This window comes from Callospermophilus lateralis, chromosome 6 (assembly GCF_048772815.1).
Source record: "Callospermophilus lateralis isolate mCalLat2 chromosome 6, mCalLat2.hap1, whole genome shotgun sequence".
NCBI lineage: Eukaryota > Metazoa > Chordata > Mammalia > Rodentia > Sciuridae > Callospermophilus > Callospermophilus lateralis.
In genome coordinates, this window is record NC_135310.1 from 21322973 (window position 1) to 21344891 (window position 21919).

The 21919-nt window shown below is 34.5% G+C and overlaps 1 protein-coding gene across 1 annotated transcript in view; it reads right to left on the minus strand.

Moving 5' to 3' along the window:
* The window catches only part of Adgb (androglobin), a 163063-nt gene that overhangs the window by 36689 nt on the left and 104455 nt on the right, over nucleotides 1-21919 (minus strand). The window contains exons 24-28 of the mRNA XM_076859659.1: nucleotides 19988-20122; nucleotides 19302-19455; nucleotides 11585-11772; nucleotides 8177-8361; nucleotides 525-724 (exon numbers count right to left, since the gene is read on the minus strand). Of these exons, the coding sequence (XP_076715774.1) occupies nucleotides 525-724; nucleotides 8177-8361; nucleotides 11585-11772; nucleotides 19302-19455; nucleotides 19988-20122 (862 nt within the window). The remainder of the gene's footprint in view (nucleotides 1-524; nucleotides 725-8176; nucleotides 8362-11584; nucleotides 11773-19301; nucleotides 19456-19987; nucleotides 20123-21919) is intronic.

Sequence of the window (21919 nt, forward strand, 5' to 3'; positions counted from 1 at the left end):
TATTTTTATATAACTTTAGAACTGTAGCTTTTCAGTTGATTACTATGTTGATATTTATTGTAATTACTGTCATATTATGACTTATTTCTGGCTCCTTATTTGCTTTTCAATTCCTTTTACTATTTTATGCTGTTGTTTTAAATGGCTGTGCCATATTTTATTCTGCTGTTTTAAAATAAATGCATTGTCTTTTTTCCTTTCTAACTTGGGTCACATACACTCACCTTTTATTAATGTGTAATTGTTATAAGAATATGACCTTTAGTGGTACGTATTATAACTTATTTTCAAACTAACATGATTACATATACATCCTACGGTTGGCATAGAGGTTAAGTTTGCCATTTGATTAAAGATCTTAGCATAGAGAAACTGTTCAAGAAAGTCTCATTCGTCAATTCAGGTTGTTCACTGATGACATAGCAGATAGAAAGTATTTGACAACTTCTAGGAAGAGAATCATTTTATTGTTAAATTTTTTTAGGAGCAGTGCAATTGAGTGATAATTTTTAATGTTAATATACCTGCTGTGGTGTGCTAGAATTTTCTTCTACAGATGACATAGTGACCACTTCCTCCTCCACCAGAGGCTGACCAGTATCTACTATTGCACTTCCAGGTCTACTCTTATAGGATTTCTGACTTCCCTGTGCAGATTTCTTCTTAGAATATACTTCTGGCTCTTTTTTGGTTGATAGGTGACTTGAAAGAATTTGCTTGCTAGCTGAATGAGAGAAATAGTAAGTATAATATTAATATGTGATATGCACAACTATTAACTAAAACAGTTATATCTCTTTATATTATGTTCAGAGGGAGAGGTTTATCTTAACAAGATAAAAACTACCACCACTGGATTCTTTGGAATATTCTGGCTTTAAAGAAATCTACTCTAATAATATGTGACCTGCATAGAGTACTACATATTCTGAACAACCACTGATTGCTAAAAGAATATGTTACGATCTCTTATTCATTTGCTGTTGCATGAATGACACCACACACCAGGCAACTGGTTTCCTTTAATTTTTAATTTCTATATTAATTATTTTGTAATGAACAGATGATAAAAGTACCATTGGGAACAATAAAAAAGGTATTAAATGTCATTAATTAAATTTTCAAATATACTTGGAGGTACATTAAGTGAATGAGAAAGAAATTCCATTTCTAGTCGTGACTGAATAATGGGCACTGGACGCATTCTCCTATCATAAAAAGAATGATAAAATTGGACAAAACTTATAAATCAACTCTTTTCAGCAACTGGACAATATACAGTCCAGGACTATAATCCTTGAGAGTAAGAAAATGTACAAGGTGATCTCTCTACTTCCCCAGATTTCTGCCTGAGCAGTAATGCTGCCGGGTTCAGAAATAAATATGGAGTTTGAAAGAACTATAGTTTGTCAACTGAGTAAGCAAAGAGACATATCTGAGCAGCAGAGGAGCTTAGGATATACACAAGGGTTCATTTGAATCTTTTGCTGAATTCTGATCTTCCTTTTTACAAACACTCAGTAACTCCTGGCAGATCATAACTACTAGAAGGGGGCAGGAGTGGGGAGTTAAAGGAGATTCTGTTAGTTGCACAGTATTGAGAGATATTGATGTTCTCACCTGCCAAAATGAAGTGAATTTAATAAACACACAGAATATGCTGTTGAGACCCAAGGAAGTCCAAGCTTCAAGAACAGAGTTAGCCTCATGTTAGGGTAATGGCAACTCAGGAATGGATTCAAAATATCTCATGATCAAATCTTGGTAGAAGCATGCTAAATTGTTAATAAATCAACTAACTTCCAGAACATAGTTCAACATTCTTTCAATGAGGAGAGCATAATCTAGATCATTAACAATGTTGCATGCACAATGTATAATACATAATTGATCTGATATATTAAGAAACAGGAAATGTGACCACATCTGAAAAATAAAGTCAACAAAAGTAGAAGTAGGAGAATTGTGAGTTCAAAGTCAGCCCTAGCAATTTAGTGAGGCACTAAACAAGTAAGTGAGACCCTGTATCTAAATAAAAAATACAAAACAGGGCTGGTGATGTGGCTCAGTGGTTGAGAGCCCTGAGTTCAATCCTTGGTGCAAAAAAAAAAAAAAAAAAGAAAGAAAGAAAAAGAAAAAGGAGATACATAGCTGACATAGATGATGGATTTAACACACCTGTAATCCCAGCTATGTGGGAGGCTAAGGTAGAAGGATTACAAGTTTGAACCCACCCTTGGCAACTCAGCTAGACCCTGTCTCAAAATAAAAAATAAAAAGGTTAAGGATGTAGTTCAATGGCAAAAAAAAAAAAAAAAAAAGTCTGTGTGGGTTAAATCCCCAGTACCACACATACACAAAATAAAAAACTTTTGCATAAGTTGTTAAGGGAAAAGATGAGAATATCTGATGAAAAATGGTGAACACCAACAAGAAAAATAAAATATATAAAGAATCAAAAGAAATCTATATTTAGCTATGTATGAAATATAATTTCCTATCAAATTGAGAATAACAGATCAGTGAACTTGAAGATAAGTAATAGAAATAATCTAAAAAGAAACATGGAGTGGAACAATGGATAGAGGCTAATGGTATGATATTGCAGTAGATTAAAAAGTGACGCTCACAAAACACATACATACACACAGCACCTCAGTATATGACTTTACTTGACATAGGGTAGCTGTATCTGTAATTAAAGTATGGATCCTAAGATGACATCAATCTGGAATTATACTCATGCTAAATCCAACAATGGTATCCTAGAAGAATCAGAAAAGAAGAAGATACAGAATCATAAAGAAAGACATGAGCCTTGTGAAGATTTTCGGTCTTCCAGAATGGTGAGAGAATATTTTTTGTTTGTTTGTTTATTAAGTTACCCAGATTGTAGTACAGTAGTCTCTCCTAATCTATAGGGATATGTTCCTAGACTCCTGTTTGATGCCTGAAACTGAGGATAGTAACAAACTCTAAGATGATATTTCCTTAGAAGACACAGAAACAAACCTATATAAATACAGTTATCTCATACTAGACAAAGGATCTAAAAACACATTGGAGAAAAGGTAGCCTCTTCAACAAATGGTGCTGGGAAAACCGGAACTCCATATGCAGCAAAATGAAATTAAACCCCTATCTCACCCTGCACAAAACTCAACTCAAAGTGGGTGAAGGACCTAGTAATTAGACCAAGGACCTTAAGCCTAATAGAAGAAAAAGGAGGCCCAAATCTTCATCATGTTGGCTTAGGACCTGGTCTCCTTAACAAGACTCCTAAAGCACAAGAAATAAAATCAAGAATCAAAAATTGAAATGGATTTAAACTAAAACAGCTTCTTCTCAGTAAAAGAAACAACCAGTAATATAAAGAGAGAGCCTGCAGGGTGGAAGAAAATCTTTACCACATGCACATCAGATAGCACACTAATCTCCAGGATATATAAATGACTCAAAAAACTTAACACCGAAAAAACAAATAACCCAATCAATAAATGGGCTAAGGAGCTGAACAGATGATTGAATACTATCCATTGATAAATATATGAAAAAATGTTCAACATTTTTAGCAATTAGAGAAATGCAAAAATCGAAACTACGGTAAGATTTCATATCACCCCAGTCAGAATGGCAATTATCAAGAATACAAACAACAATAAATGTTGAAAAGGATGTAGGGGGAAAAGGCACACTCATACATTGCAGGTGGGACTGCAAACTGGTGCAACCTCTTTGGAAAGCAGTATGGAGATTCCTTAGAAAACTTGGAATGGAACCACCATTTGACCCAGCTATCCCACTCCTCAATATACACCCAAAAGACTTAAAATTGGCATTGTATAGTGATGCAGCCACATCAATGTTTATAGCAGATGAATTCACAATAGCTAAACTGTGGAATCATCCTAGATGCCCTTCAATAGATGAATGGATAAAGAAACTCAGATATATATACACACAATGTAATATTACTCAGCCTTAAAGAATAATGAAATTATGGCATTTGTAGGTAAATTGAAGGAGTTGGATAATATCATGTTAAGCAAAATAAACCCAATCCCCCAAACCAAAGGCCAAATGTTTTCTCTGATATGTGGATACTGATGCATAAAGGGGGTGGGGGTGGGGAGGTGACAAAGGAAGAATGGAGGAACATCGGGTTGGGCAGAGGGGAAGGTAGGGGGTATGGGGGTGGGAAAGTTGATGGAATGAGATGTACATTATTATCCTATGTAGATGTATGATTGCACAAATGTTGTGAATCTGCATCGCATATAACCAGAGAAATGAAAAGTTGTGTTCCATTGGTGTATAATGAGTCATAATGCATTCTGCTGTCATGCATAAGTAATTAGAACAACAGCACCAAAAAAAATCTAAGGTGGGCAATCAAAAAAAAATCTTTCATTCACATATATATGATAAAATTATAAGTTAAGCACAATAAGAGATTAATTATGAATTACAGTAGATGGGGTAGAGAGAGAAGATGGGAGGGGAGGGGAGGGGGGATAGTAGAGGATAGGAAAGGTAGCAGAATACAACAGTTACTAATATGGTATTATGTAAAAATGTGGATGTGTAACCGATGTGATTCTGCAATCTTTGTAATGTCTTGAATAACCAATAAAAAAAAAAGAAGAGATTATGGTTAAAAAAAAAAGATGTAGAACATTATAGACACGATTAAAGCCCCTCGGGTCCAAAAAAAAGAGATTAATTATAATAATAACAAAATATAATAACATACTCTATTAAGAGTTGTGTGGATGTAGTCTGTCTGTCTCTCTCTCTCCCTCTCCCTCTCTCTCTCTCTCACTTGAAGTATTTGTACTTTCATATTTTCACTTAAAGGAAACATTTTCCAAATCCAAATTTCCAACATCACTAGTCTTGGGTATTGGGACTATTATTAAGTAAAATAAGGGTTACATGAACCTAAACACTGTGATACCCTGACAAAGATCAATGATGACCTGATAAGCTAGATAGGCACTAAGTGACTAATGGGCATGTAGTGTATAACGTGAGGACACACTGGAAAAAGGGATGATTTGCATCTTGGGCAGGACAAAGAAAAATGGTGCAAGATTTTATCAGACTACTCAAAATGGCACAAGATAAATTGCTATTGCTAGGATTTTCCATTTAAGATTTTTGAACCATACTTTATCATGGGTAACTAATTTAACTAATCTAGTTTGCTAAAGCAACCCAAGGAAAGTAATGCAGATATCAATGGTATGATGTACATATTTTCAGTCCTAGATGGAACTCCTATAAAAATACTTAGAAATAAATTTTAAAAAGTATTGCAAAATCTTCTCATTGGCAATATGAAAATTGCTGACAGAAATAGAAGACTAAAATAAATTGAGAGATATACCCATATTCATGAGCCAGAAAAACTCAAATTTTGTTAAGCTCTCCAAATTCAACACAAGCAAAAATAAAAATTGAAAGCTAAGATTTTCAAGCAAATTGTGTTTTCAGAGTAAAATAGATACTAAATCAATTGATTAAAACAGAGTCTAAAAGTAGACTCACACAGACGTGGTCAATTGATTTTTGAATACTATCGAGGTAATTCAATAGGTAAAATATTGTATTTCCAACATACAATGCTAAGACAACTGGATATACACATGGGAGTAAAAAGAACATTTACCTCATTCCTGATATCATACATAGAAATTATTTCAAGATGGATCATAAAAGTAAACATATGTTAATATTATACAACTTATAAAATGAGTCATGAAATAAATTATTTATCATCTTAGATAAAGCAATTTTTTATTAAATAAAACAAAAAAATACTTGTAATTTTTTTAAAACAACTTTGACTTTATCAAAATTAAAAGATTCTGTACTAAAAGTTTACTGTTAAGGAATTTGAAAAGAAAAGGCTTCGATTAGAAGATCATATTTGCAAAGTATATATTTGATGAAGGGCTCTCTAGAATAAAAAGGATAGTTTAATAAGAATAGGGAAACTCATTAAATATGGGTGTAATGTGTGCATAGAAATTCACTCAAGTTATATACATGACAAAAACACATATAAATATTTTTAATCATTAAAATCATTAAATACTTTAAATTAAAAAATAAAATTGCCCTTTAAAATACCACTTATATGGACATCATTTAGAAATATTCTGTGGACTTAGCAAAAGGATCCTTACTGTTTTGTGCACCTATTATTTAAGTAAGCTTCATGGGCTTTCTTCTTTATTGTTTGTTGTTGTTGTTATTTTTTTGTTTTATTTTTAAAAATTTTTTATTACCAGGAATTGAACTCAGGGACATTCCACCACTGAGCCACATCCCCAGTCCTATTTGTATTTTATTTAGAGAAAGGGTCTCACTGAGTTGCTTAGTGCCTCGTGGTTTGTGAGGCTGGCTTTGAACTCTCAATCCTTCTGTCTCAGCCTCCCAAGCCGCTGGAATTACAGGTCTGAGCCACTGCATCTGGCTTTATTGTTATTTTTATTTACTTATTTTTAAATTAATTTCTTGTGGATATACACGATGTTGAGATTCACTGTGGTGTACTCCTGTATTTAGGAAAATTATGTGAGATTCATTCCACTTCCTGTCCTTTTCCTATCCCCCTTACATCCCTTTATTGCCCTTTGTCTATTCCATTAAACTTCTGTTTTCCCCACTACCTGCCACCTTTACATGGGTTAGCTTCTACATATCAGAGAAAGCATGCAACCTTTGGTTTGGGGGATTGGCTTATTTCACTTAGCACGATAGTCTCCATTTCCATCCATTTACCAGAAAATGTCATAAAATTATTCTTCTTTATGGCTGAGTAATACTTCATCATGTACATATACCACATTTTCTTTATCCATCTGTTGAAGGGCACCTAGGTTGGCTCCATAGCTTAGCTATTGTGAATTGTGCTGCTATAAACATTGATGTGGCTGTGTCACAGTAGTATACTGATTTCAAATCCTTTGTATATATACAGAGGAGTCAGATAACTGGGTCAAATGGTGGTTCCATCCCTAGTTTTTTGAGGAATCCCCGTACTGCTCTATAGAGTGGCTGCACCAATTTTCAGTCCCACTAGCAATATACTAGTGAAACTTTTCCCCCACATTCTTGCCAACATTTATTATTAGTTGTGTTCTTCATAAATTAACATTCTGACTAGAATGGCATGGAATCTCAGTATAGTTTTAATTTTCATTTCTCTAATTGCTGGAGATGTTGAACATTTAGTTGTATTTTTGTTCTGGATAGAACATTGTATTAGGAAAAGAAAAAGGCTCACACTCCTAATCTCTGTGTAAAGTGGTTGGATATCAGAGTATTTGCAGTGGCTTGCAGCTCAGCCCACTCTTCCTAACCTTGCCCACCCACAGTTGTTAGGGAGAGAAGGAAAGGGGTCAAAAGTCTGTGTCACCAGTTAATGTCTATATTGCTTGGTAGGTCCAGATATATCCAACCCCCCAAAAAGCCCACATATACATATTAGACTGGAAATAGGTACAAAACTTACTTTATATATAAAAAGAAATTTATTTTTAGCAGTTTGCTAGCACACTTAATATAATCAACACCAGCTCTATTTGGAAGCAGCACCCAGGAAGCATGCTGATAACCAAATAGCTATGCAAAGGTCAAGTAGAAGATATAATCAATTAGAGAAATATAACAGGATGGCAGAAAAAATTCTGCGTATCAAAACAAATGTAAGTAGATTGTATCCTCTATTTAAAGTCTAGAATCTTGTATTGAACAGAAAAAAAACTCTATAAGAGAAAGTAATAACCAATTTTAAACTTATATTAATTTTAATAAATAGAATATTATAAAAAACAATAAATTAGAAATAAAAGAAAGGCAAAAGATCTTTCAAAATGAGAACATTCTTTTTATTATTAAAGCCCATAAAGAAGAAAATAAATTTTTATTTTTCTTCAAGGCAAAGAGTCTTTAAAGTATAATTATAACCAGTCTGCTGATAGTCATAGCCTAATTTGAAACACAAATGTCAGTGGCATAAAATAATGTTTTTTTTAATATTTTATTCTACTAGCAATTTTTACTGATTTAGATGGTAACTTGCTGTCTTATCTTTAAACCTTTAAAAAATGTTACAAAAAAACATAATTTATGGATCCAGATCCCCCTGTCCAAAAGGCACACTTACACTGGGAGCTCACAGTTTTCTCACTCCCCAGGAAGTTAAATGCTGGGATGAGAGCTTGACCTTTTCCAATGGAGCTCACCATAGCTTCTTCATTTTCTAGCACCTGAAGCTTGATGAATACGTCTGGCTTGGATGTACGTACCTGTATTGTAAGAGGATGCTGTAATGCCACCTTAACACAATACCTATTGGGAAAAATATGAACTTCATAAGCAAGTGCATTGTTTTTCTTCAAGTCAGTAAACAAAATGGCATAATTTTCTAAAAGCATTGTCAAAAAGTAAAACCACGCTATGAAGTCCTCTTTAGCAAAAGATCCCAACATGGTAGGGTGAAACAAAATGAGTCTACTTTTATCATCCTTAAATCCCCAAGTAGGAAATGCATCTTTTTGTTTGGATATGATGAGCCACTTTTGGAACTTGACAGACCCAAAAGCCACCATACTTCACAGAGCTGCAACCTGCTACTACCACACCAACTCATTCCATCAGATCCTCCTTCATGTTGTTGCACAAAGAGCACAGCTTACAGAGGCAGAAGCCTTGCATGCATCACTCTTCAGGGTTCTCATTTGATCAAACACACAGAGAAGCTGAAATAGCACCCACAGCCTCCACCCTCACCCTTTTCCGTATATATGAGAAACCTCAAAATCTAAAACTTGCCATCTAACCCATACTTTCTAACTCCTCCCTGGTGCCACTGAAGAGTTGTAGGGGCCTTGTTTGTTTTGTCTTATTTTGTTTTGTTTTCATTTTTCTATTTCTAGTGATTCCTTACAAATGCTCAGGACTTTATCAACTTTCCACTTCTCTACAAACTTGCCCTTCTGAGTATCCTGCTACCTGTATCATACACCCTCTCTTTGTTCCTCCTTGTCATTAACATTCCTACATGTGCAATTGAAGCAAATACATCCACCTTGCAGTCCGGATGGCCACACTTCCTTTCTGGGAGCCATCTCAGCAGATCACCTACTTCTGCTCTTCACACCATGTCACTTTCAGCAGTCTGCTCTGTCACCAACCCAAGCGCTAAACGTGTTCTCGTCAAGGTGTCAAGCAGCTTGTCACTACTGTATACAAACTTCAGTTCTCGTCTTCCTTGACCTCTCAAGAGAACTTGACAGGGTTGATTCTACCTTCATTTCCTCCTGCTTTAAAAATCCCCCCCCATGAGCAGAGCAACATTCCCTCTTTTTTTTCAGGACTGCTCTTTTCAGGCTTCTCAGACATTGACATTCCCACGAATATCAGAGAATCCTAATGTTCTTTTCTGAGTCTGATTCTCATTTTATACAATTTCCTGGGTACCTCACGAGCCTAAAGAGAAAAACAATTTTTAAATAAAAGTGTCCTACCAACCATATACCCGTGTCACGTGACTATTTTGCTTGTCTACTCTATTAAACAGCTAGGAAGGAGTTAATTGTCTTCCTGTTGACCACCACCTTACACATGACTTTCTCCCTCTGTATCCTCTACTGCATAAATGGCACTATCCAAATATTTGTCAAGCCCCAGGTATTCCAATAAATCAACGCTCTCAGTTTTTGCCTTGATTTGTTAAAATCCTTTTTCCTCTCTCCAGATCCAGGTCACTATAATGGACTGAACTGCGTCCCCTCCTCGCACAAAAGATGTTTTATAGTTCTCACCACCCCATGCCTCACAATGTCACATTATTTGGAGATAGGAGTTTTCAGAGGTAATCAAGTTAAAATGAGGTCATTTGGGAAAGAGTCCTAATGGAACATAACTGGTGGTTTTATAATAAAGAGGGGGAATTTGGGAATAGAGTCACATAAGAGAAACACCATGCAGAAACTGAAGCAGAGATTGAGGTGCTGATCCACAAGCCAGGTAGCACCAGCAATTATCACCAAACCACAGGATGCCAGGAAAAGTGAAAGAACAGATTCTCTGCACAGCCCTTAAGAGTGACCCACCCTGCTGACACCGTGGTTTCAGACTTGGAGCTTCCAGAGCTGTGAGACAATGCACTTCTGTTGTTTAAGCCCTTGTGTGGAACTCTATAATGCTACTTAAAATGATCAGAATTATAAAACTCCAGTTATGATTCTAATAATGTTCAACTTGGACACTATATTAAAATTCAACAAAATTCTAACAAATAGTCATTTCTAGGTTGTCTGGTTATGGATGACTTTTCTTTACTTAGTAATATATTTATATATTTTCCAAATTTTCTGTGCATAATAGTATGTTGTGGTTTAAATGTGAACTATCCCCTAAAAGCTCATGTGTGAGACAAATGCAAGAGAGAAAATTAGTATTCCAACAATGCACTCAAGACCAACAAATATTTAATGAAGGCCAATTATGTATCAGGTGCTGTGCTAAGTCCCACATTGAAGACATGGGTTTGGCCTTCCATTAATGTTAATTCACAGAGAAGTTCATGGGAAGGTAATTAGCTAAATTTGCATGTCATATTCTCAGAAAGAATAAAGGACTTGAACATCACCTGAGTGAACTATATCTAGAGTCTTTAATGCAAAGATTTTATTGATGAATATTATTATTAAAATGATAAATTTTTCTAAGTGTAGAAGTGGAGAGAGAATATCCCATGATAAGAGGAAAAACAAATACACAATAAAACTGTATGGTCTATATGTCAGGATGAGCTCTTTAGTTCCAGTGAGAGGTTTCACTGTGCTTGATGACTGGGTGAGGCTGATGAACTCCATTCTTTGTGATCTGGATTTTATTCTATAATTGTCAAACATTTTGACAAAGATTTTGTGGTAGGGAAATCACATTTAAATATGAGTATTAGAAAGGTGACTGCTCTAGAATAAAGTATGAGTATATAAGTGAATAAAGGGAGAATGATAGAGTAAAAAATGGAATATAATGGAATCATAGAATCCAGAAACAACAGTTTTATAGCTTAAACATAATAAAGGCCTGAAATAGTGCAGGGACATTGAGAATAGAGAGGAAGGAGAGCCGAGACATGTCAGAATTAGAATCAACAGAACCAGCTAATGAAAGAGCTTGGAATCCATGCACAGGATATTCAAGGAGAGTATAGATGAGCATAAAAGGGTCAAGGTGACAGGTAGAAGAGAAACCCCACCAGGAACTGAGATGGAGCAGAGATGGAGCTGAACAAGGAGAAAGAAGTATCAAGGAGAATGTGTAACTAAAGTCAAGTAGGATGAAGTCTAAGAAAACATCATTAACATTATGTGCAATCATGTAGTCTTGATCCTGTGAAACACCCATGTAATCACATTACTCTAAATTCATTCTTTCCAAATGAGTATAGAAATTGAAATTCAAAACTGATGCAGGATTTTCCTGCAGAATTAATTTTTATCCAGAAATATTAATATTTTTAAAATAATGTCTCTCCCCATCTATCATATACTTATACCTGAATAAAATTTTCTTATCATTGGGTATGTAGTAATCTCTGATTTCTTTTATAGTGAAGGTATTGCAAGGTGATTCCCGGGAGAGGCATGGGAGTGGAGTGTAGGAACCAATGAGACGTAGCTTCCATCGAGAGCTTGCTGCGTACATGTCACCCGTAAATGCTTCAGCCACAAATGTGTATCCCTTCTATAAGAAAGATCAATAACAGACAGGACTTATATTGTCACTGTTCTCTTAAATGTATAATATAGATTATAATATTAAATTGCTTTACTATCTTGATATTCATATAGATCCCAAGATCTCTTAATACACATGGAACCACTTTCAGTAGGCCTTGAAATTCCTCTTAGAAAGTATCATCTTAAATTTTTTCAGGAAAATTATTAACATTTTTTTGTGTGTGTGGTTCCTTAAAAATAAAATAAAGTACTTTATTGTGATACATAATTCTATGCTTTCTTTTAATTCCCCTAATGCTTCCTAAGGCAAATTTTAAAATGATTACATCATTCTGGAATAGCTCAATGGCTTCTTATTTGAGTTCCCACTCTCAAAGACACATCTTTCTCAAATACTGAGATGAAGAAATCAAGAATTCATAAGTGGAGTTCCCTTGAGATGTCTATGAAAGCTATGGAAATAACAGTGCATCTGATCCCAGTGAGCCTGGATTCGTATACCGAGATGAGCTCTTGAGATTGGAGAAAACAGACTATTAAAGAATATAGGAAATTGACTACTTCATTATAGATAAAATCTTGGTTCAACATAATTGGATATTTGGTCAAAATAATCAATTAATCACAGCTTGATATAACAAGATGCAAAATTTCAAAGAAATTCAGGATTTGTAAATCTAAATGCTTCTAATAAGGAATAAAAAGAGTTGTCTTCCAGTTATTCTGTTACAGAGGAAACTCTGATGCTTTTAGATTTCCAGAAACAAAAATTTGTATACATACAATCCAGAATGAATAGATAAATCTCAGTAGCTATCTAGGGATATCAGCCAGAAATCCAATATTCATAATGAGATGAGAATTCCAATACTGATAAGAAACTCTTGATATCATGTTTGGGGCAAATAAAAATTACATATGCAAAAGCATATTTATTCACAAAGTGTAATATGCATGGATTTATTGCTATTCTTATGTTTGAGTTTACTGTATTAATGCATTTAAAGAACAAAACATTGACTCTTGTGTTTGTAATTTTAAGAGAAAAAAGTTATAGAATCATCTGAGAGATATTGGCAAGTGAAAATCAAAGATAAACCAGTGCTAGGATTATAAGACAGGAGCTGGCTATGCTAAATGACTTTAGAACTATTAGAATAAAAGTGTTACATAAGGTACCAAGAATTGAGAAATCTCATAGGTGAGTATTCTGGAACATACTGTATGGTCTTGAAGAATCATGAAAAGAAAGAGAGCAAACTATTCTACTTTTTAATTACAATGTACCTGCAAACATGGACTAGTAAGTTTAATATTTAATAATGGTTTTTTACCAAAGTTGTACAGCAGATGATAAAAAGGATGCCTCATGAAAAAGAAGAAGAAATCAGATTTCTAAAAACCAACATGAATTTATGAGGTCAAGAACTAACTTATTTTTCTATTTCTCTCATTTTTTCTTGCTGCAGTCTGGCTGGGCACAAAATCACGAGCCACTCAAGCAGGAACAAACTTTATTTTTTGAAACTGCCACCAATGCCCCATATGAGCCCCGGGAAGATTATCGATGGACCCACCCGCGCTCTCCCAGAACCCAAGAGGCGGTTCCTCCTCGGAATTCCCTCCTACTGCACTTCCCCAACCAATGGGAACTCTCCAGGAGTCCCGTAGCAGGCAGAGGTGGACAGCAGGAGTCCAATATCTATATGAATGCAAATCTTAACATAATCATATCATCTCAATGGCTTGTTGGCGTCACCTTTCAACCAAAAATGCCATGTATCATATTACTTGGCTGTGGCTCTTAGCATTTTCTTTTTTTTTTTTCTTTTTTTTTTTTTTTTTTTTTTTTTTGCAGAATAGCATTCCATTGTGTAAAGATATAGCATTTTCTTTATCCATTCTTCTTGCTAAAGGATAACTGGGCAACTAGGCTGATTCCATGCACTGGTCATTGTGACTACTGCTGAAACAGGAAAAAGGTGCACACACCTCTTTGAGGGGAATAAAAATGTCACCTCCTTTGGATGTATGGCCAGTAAAGGAATCAGTGGATCATATGGAGTTCTATTTTTAGTTTTTTGAGGAATCTGCAAATAGTTTTCCATATTGGCTGTACTACTTTACATTTCCACCAATAGAGTACAAGAATTCCCTTTTCTCTGCATATTTGCCAGCATCTGTTATTGTCTTCCTGATGATAGCCATTCTACCTAGGGTGAAATAATATTTCATTATGATATTGAATTGGATCTTTCTGATGATTATTGAAATTGAGTGCTTTTTTTACATACTTGTTGGTCATTTGTGTGTTTTCTTTAGAGAATTGTCTGTTATTTTTTTAAGCCCATTTTTAGTTGGGTTTGTTTTATTGGTGTTCAGCTGTGTATTAGTCAGCTTTTTCACTGCTGTGATTAAAAGACCTGACAAGAACAATTTTAGAGGAGGAAAAGTTTATTTGTGGGCTCATGGTTTCAGAGGTCTCAATCCATAGACAGCAGGCTCCATTCCCCTGGGCTCAAGGTGAGGCAGAACATCATGGCGGAAGAGTATGGTGGAGGGAAGCAGCTCACATGATGATTAGACATCAGAGACACACACACCTCTTGTCAGATATAAAATATGTACGCCAAAGGCATGTCCCCAATGACTCACCTCCTCCAGCCATACCCTATCAGCCTTCAGTTTCCACTCAGTCATTCCCATCAGGGAATTCATTCACTGCTTGGGTTAAGGCTCTCATACCAGATCAGTTCTCCTCTAAACCTTCTTGCATTGCCTCACACATGATCTTTGGGAGACACCTAATATCTAAACCATAACAGGCTGTTTTAGTACCTTGTATATTCTGGATGTCATCATATATATCATATACATCATATACATATGTTGGATATATCATTTGCAAATATGTTCTCTCTTTCTGTAGATTGTTTCAATCCTCCTTCTTGTTTCCTTTGCAATGTGAACACTTCTTAATTTGATATACTCTCATCTGTCTATTCTTACTTTGGTTGCCTGTGCTATGTAAAAAATCATTGCCTATGCCATTGTCTTGCAGTGTTTCCTCCATTTTCTTATGGTAATAATTTCATAGTTCCAGCTTTAAGATTTGGGGCTTTGATCCATTTTTAGTTGATTTTTGTATATGGTGAGAGAAAGGGATCCAGTTTCATTCTTCCACATATGCAATACAGTTTTTCCAGCACGATTAATTGAAGAAACTGTCTTTTCCGCTGTATATTCTTGGTACCTTTGTCAAAAATCAGTTGCAGATAAGCGTAGTTGATTCCTGAGTTCTTTATTCTATTCCATTATTCTATGGGTTTGTTTTTAAGCTACTATCATATTGTTGTAGTAACCAGAACTTTGTAGTATGTTTTGAAGACAAGTATTATGCCTCTAGGTTTTAGTTTGTTTTTCTCATCTGTGTACCAATTTGTCTATTCTGTTTTGTTACTGTTGTTTTATGGAATTTTAGGGTTTTTTTTTCTATTTCTGTGAAAAAAGTCATTGAAATTTTGATGGGAATTACATTGAACCTTTAGATTACTTTGGACAGTCTGGTCATTTTAACAATATCAGTTCTTCCAATCCATGAATATGAATATGAACATGTATTATGTATCTTTCTGTCTTCCTTTCTTTCTCCTCTTTCCTCTCTCTCTTTTGCTGACCTCTATAATGTCTTTGTTCAATGTTTTACAGTTTTCATTGTAGAGCTCTTTCACTCCCTTGGTTAAGATTGTTCCTAAGTCTATTTGTTTTGTAGCTGATGTAAATGAAATTGCTTTAATTTCTTTTTAAACAAGTTCTTTATTTGGGTACAGAAATGTGACTATTTTGTTGATTTTTTATCTTGCTACTTTGGTGAATTTATTTATTGAAAGGTCCAACAATTTTTAGAATATTTAGGCTTTTCTATCTAGAGAATCATGTCATCTGCAAACACAGGTAATTTAACTTCATCTTTTCTAATTGGATTCCTTTATTTATTTCTCTTGCCTAATTGCTCTTGGTAAAACTTCTAGTAATATATCAAATAAGAGAGATAAATTAGATATCCTTGTCTTGCTCCCAATCATAGAGGAAACACACTTTCAGTTTTTCCCCATTCAGTATATTACCTGTCTGATTATATTATATTTTGATTTTATGATTTTGAGGTAGGTTATTTCTAGGCCTAATTTCTTGAGAGTTCTATTATGAAGGGATCTCAATTATCATGAAATGCTTTTTCTGTGTTGATTAAAGTGATCATATGTTTTTCTCTTTTATTTTGTTGATGTGTTGTGTCACATTTATGAACTCGTATATGATGAACTATCCTTTTGTCCCGGGACAAATCCTACCTGGTAATGGTATATAGGATCTTTTTAATGCACAGTTGAATTCAGTTTTCTAATATTTTTATTGAGGATTTTTGCATCTATATTCATCAGAGAAATAGATCTGTAGTTTGTTTGTTTTGTTGGGTGTTTGGTATAAGGGTAATGATGGTCTCATAAAAAGAGTTTGGCAAAGTTCCTTCCATTTCAATTTTTGTGAACAGTTTAAGAATTGGGCTTAGTTCTTCATTAAATGTTTTCTAGACTGCACCTCTAAAGCCATTGGGTCCTAGACTTTTATAGAAGAGAGATTTTAAATAATTTTTAGTTATTATAATCTCATTACATATATGTTTATAATTAATATTAGATTGTTTCTTTTCTATTCAAATTAGGCAGGTTGTATGTATTTTAAAATTTATTTCTTTTAGGTTTTCTGTTTTTGAAGCATATAATTAATTGCTCAAGGTAGTTTCTTCTTCTTATTATTATTTTTTATATTTCTGTGGTATCAGTTGCAAGATTTCCTTTTTGCCTCTCACTTTATTTGAACTCTCTCTCTCTCTCTCTCTCTCTCTCTCTCTCTCTCTTTCTTGGTTAGTCCAACTAAAGTTTTGTCAATTTTATTAATCATTTCAAAAAACAAAACAATCAAAACTCTGTTGTTCACTGATCATTCGAACTTTTTTGTTTTGATTCTCTGATCTTTATTCTTTCTTTCCTTTCACTAACCTTATTGACTTTTTGTAGGTCTTTCAAGTGCTTTGTTACATTGTTAAGACATTTCTAGGTTTTGGTATATGCATTATTGCTATAAATTTCCTTCTGTCCTGCTTTTACTGTATCCCAAAGATTTTGGTATGTTTGTTTTCAATTTCGTTAATTTCTATAAAGTTTTTTCCCTTTTAATTTCTTCCATTATTGATTGGTCATTTAGGAACATGCTATTTAATTTTTACTTATTTGTATATTTTCCATTCTTCTTGTTGATTTGTAATACTAATCTGAGAAGATACATGATATGATTTATTTTTAAACAATTATTGAGCCTTGATTTGTGACCTAATATACGATCTATGATCTATCCTGGAGAATGTTCAATGTGTTAATGAGAAGAATGTGTATTCTTCCTGTTCTGGGCAGTGGGTGGTGTCAGTAGCTGGCATGGTAGTGGCAGCAGAGGTGGAATTTGGCAGCTAGTGCAAGGAGCACAGAGAAGATCACAGCCCCCAGAACAATCCCTACCAGCACAAGCCACGCCCTGCCCACAGTGCCCAGTCCAGGGGTTGTGGCTGATATTGTGAGGAGGTCCTAGGGCTTCATCTGGCTTTGGTTAGTCTTATTCAAGGAAGGGCCTGCTGACATTAGTGAGTCTTGACCTCTGCCAGAGGCCTATGCCTCTGTTCTTCAGGAACCGGGCACAGTCTGTGGTATAGAAGTGGCTTCCAGCTAGGCCAGCAGAACTCGAACAGGTCTAAATGAGCTATTTCTATCCAAAAGGAAATCTAAGTCAAACTTGATAAACAGGCACACAATATCCATAATTTGTGTGAAGACAAATTTGTTACTGAAGAACTGGTTCTCTTCTGCAATATTTGTTTTGGCACAGGAGTTCTGCTGCTGGGAAGTATCATTTATAAGTAAAGTAAATTTCATAATACTATCATTTTTGTGGGCGGGGAGGGGAGGGGTGTGCCTGGGATTGAACTTAGGGCGACTCGACCACTGAGCCACTACTATACTATAATTTTTAGTGGAACTTAACTATAATATAAAAGGAATTGTGGGTTAAATAAAGTTTATAAATATGTGTTTAATGTACAGAAATTGATTTTATTACCAAGTTATTCTATTTTAAGTGAGACATGTATATATTTTCAAAAGTAGATAAAATAATCAATATAAATAAAAATAACTAAATACAAATAAAATAACATACTGATAAATTGGCTTTAATGAAATGTTTTAAAATTATGTTTAAATGTATAATACCAAATAGATAACTGCACAAAAAATTGTTTTTCATATTTTTTTAATAAGTATAAGTGTGAAACTTGCCCCATTTAATTCAAAGTAAAAATTTAAGCTCAAATTGCAATTTAATAATGTGTTCAAATTTAGTAAGATCTGACTATAATATCAAAAAAGTTTATTTCATGTAAAATAATTTAAAATGTTAAGGTTTTAATAAAGACATATAAGATTTTAGATTAGAATAAAATATCAGTGAAAACAATAAAAATTATTTTTAAGATATCTTTATACGTATGTATGTATAAAGATATCTTAAAATATATATATATGTATATATATATATACACATATATATCAACTGGATTAAATGATTTTATAAAGATTTTATTGTTTTGACTTTGATAAAGTTTTCTAAAATTCCCAAAAGAGTTCAAAATAACTATTACATTTTTATACTGTTAATATATTTTGAATTTATCTCTGCATTCCTACAAATATGTTAGCTATATCTGTCTTACACAAAGTAATGCATGGAACCATAGACTGAAATGAATCTCAGAAGTCAAATACAACCTCAACACAAACAGAAAAATGAAGAGGTTCAAAACCATACAGCTAAAGAATGGAAGGAGAGAGCTAAAACAGATCCTGTGGCTTCCAGTTCAGGTATATACTATCCTTTGTCATGATTCCTTGTTAGAAGGAATGATTAAAAACATGAACATAAGACTTAAATATATGGAGAGGAAATAGGGTTTGAGGAGAGATCAGAGATCAGGGTCTATCCTTCATTTATCAGGAGCATTGCCAAGTGGTTCTTGATGCCAAAGGAATTTATGTGGCCTTTGAAAGGACTAATGGGGGTGGTGAGCGGGTGTATAATCTCAATCTTCTGAAACATTTATGAGTAGAATAAAAACTCAGTGAGAAACAGAGATGCCAACTGATTTGTTTGGAGATAAGACTAAAATGGGCTCTATAATTCATTTCTGCTTCAAGAGTTTGAATGATTTCAGTAATTAGAATATCTAATGCTTTCTTTTTATAATATTTTGAGAGAAAAAGTGAGAGGTCCAAGAGGTACAGGTTGCACTGTAATTCACATTAACCACCTCCCCCTGTCAAATGAAGAGGAATTGTACCAAAAAAACACAGGACCCTGTTCCTATATTCCAAGTTGGTAGTCTTCGCTGCTGTTATATCACATGGGGAGAATTAATTTTACACGTACCTTATTCTTGGTATAAAGGTGAGGTACCACTTTTTGGAACACCTTTGGCACTTGTTCCATCGTGTCATTATTAACGACGTGTAGTATACAGACTGGAAGTGTGGTGTAGACTTTAGGGACCAAAATCATATCTTGAGGAAACAAAAATGTTTCTCTGCAATCACAAAATTATGGACTTAAGATTCTTAACTTGAGTCTTAAAGTTTGAAATTAGATTTAGTGCCAAGAAAATTTTTTAGAAGTTTAAATAAAGTTCCAACTAACTAAAAGGTTCACATATTATTTCTTTAGAAATTATCATTAATTATATTATTTTGACATATAAATCTTAACTACATTAAGAAATCCCATTTTATAATTTGTTATATTTTTAGCTGATATTCTATTGCTCAGAAGTGAAATCTATTTCTATACTACAAGCATATTAATGTGTTATATTACTTTAATCATATTTCTAAATGTGACTGTAAAATTCACATCATCATATTTAGATGGAAGGAACATAGATAAGGATGTCTATATTATTCTTCCATAACAAATGTGGAAAAATTTAACCTACTTATGAAAGCAAATTATAAACTGAGTTATTACTACTCTACTTTTACTACTATAAGTAAAACTCTACAGATATAAATACTGCATGCCATTTAAAGATGATATAATTCATCACTATAAAATAGTCTCACCTGAATACTATAAACCAAGAATTTGGTGGCTGGTCTGGATAGGTCACAGAATAGTCAGCAAAAGAAATCTTAGTTTCTTCATCTTGATAGCAAGGGTAAGATTCAATAGATTTACACTTGCTTTTGAACATTAGTCTAGAAATGTAAAAGTAAATTGAGTATAAATGAAAAAAAGGCTACTTTTAAAATAAACTCTTAAATAGAGAATAAATAGTGCAGGCAATGATTTGATAGATTGAGTCCTTAATCAAAGTATGGCCATGTGAGCCAGTACCTGGTGGCAAGGTAAAGGAGCCCATCCCAAGTCACTCCTAAAAGATGTCTCTTGAAGGCACCCTCAGTTGTCTGAACTCTAGATCAAGGGAGAGTTATTGGTGGTAATCAAAGTTCATCAGTGGAAAATGAGACCCGAGTTTATTGCTGAGGAAATCAGAAGCAGGCAAACCAGCTTTAGGTAGCAGCCACTAAAGGATCTAGAACTGAGGTAGAAAATAAGAGACTAGAATGGAATTTAATATGAAAAATGGGTTTGGAAAAATATAAGGGAGTGGTGAATGCAGCTGGTTAAAAGAATTATAGACTGCAGTCTGTCCACGTTTGCCCCCTGTAAGACTGGTGTACTCCAGAATTTCATGTGATGGGTCCTCTTGGGTCTTTTACCTCCCACCCTACCAAAATCTAGATCCAGCCTTTGTAGTACCAGCAATATAGGCTCTTTTATATGAAGTCTCAGGTATTTTCTGGAATAGAGGCTATAATGGACATAGAAAATGGTTCTCTATTAGAGGTCAATTCAGACCTAGAGATGTTCTTGGCTCCCAGAAGGCAGATGGTTTCATTGGTGGTCAGTGGAAAGCAAAGCCATGGAGCCCTTATGGAGGACAGAGTTCATGTAAGCCAGTTGATCCTCAGTCTTTGGTGATGGGAGAAAATTAGCAGGGTTATACCTGGAGGGGTTTATAAAGCCTTTTAAAATGTAACAAGAACAAAGAGTAAGGTTTGCCTGGGGTGAGGTAACTTCTGCTTATAGTCCTGGCATAAATATTAATAGTTCTCCATATTTTCTTGTCAAAGCCTCTGAATGTGAATGGCAAATGACATGATCACCATAAGAGGAATTAAATGTGGTGGTCTGCTGATGCAGAACACTGCTGTAAGGCAGATGGGACTGACCCAATCTACACATGGGCTTTGGTTGAGCCAACACAAGAACAAAGCAGGTCATGTGGAGCACTGAAATGAAACCTCCCACCATCTAAAGTAAGGGTGAGACTGAGAGTCTTTCTAAACTGTCTCTGTTCCCCCCACACACTGTGTGTGTTTTCATCTAACTCAAGAAATCCTAATAAATATAAGGGCATCCAAATCTTGATGTTCCATGTGGAATATTGTGAATGACCCATAAAGACATCCACAATAGAGGTAAAAGATCTAATCATAATTAAGACTTAATTTAGTCAGATTTTTATTGACCCCACTTCTTCACAGGGGAACTTGTTCCTTAGCATGCCCTTTACATGAAAAGTAGGTGTAGGATCTGACTAGATAGAAATCTTCCTGTGTATGGGTGTGTAGTGGTACATGCCTGTCGTCCTAGTGGCTTAGGAGGTGAGACAGGAGGATCACAAGTTTAAGGTCAGCCTCAGCAACTTAGTGACACCCTAAGCAACTCAGTGAGACCCTGTCTCAAAATAAAAAATAAAAATGGCTGGGGATGTGGCTCAGAGATTAAGTACCCCTGGGTTCTAGAAATCTTCCCAGGAGAGCCCCACAATGCAGAAGCAAAATGTAAAATGTACAATTTGCAGAAACAAATTGTAAAATTGCAAAACGTATTTATATATAATTTTCTATTTCTCTCTTGCCCACAAATAAAGTCAATTTTTAATTTATATTATTAGTCTTGTATCCAACTTTCTTCAATTCTCTTGT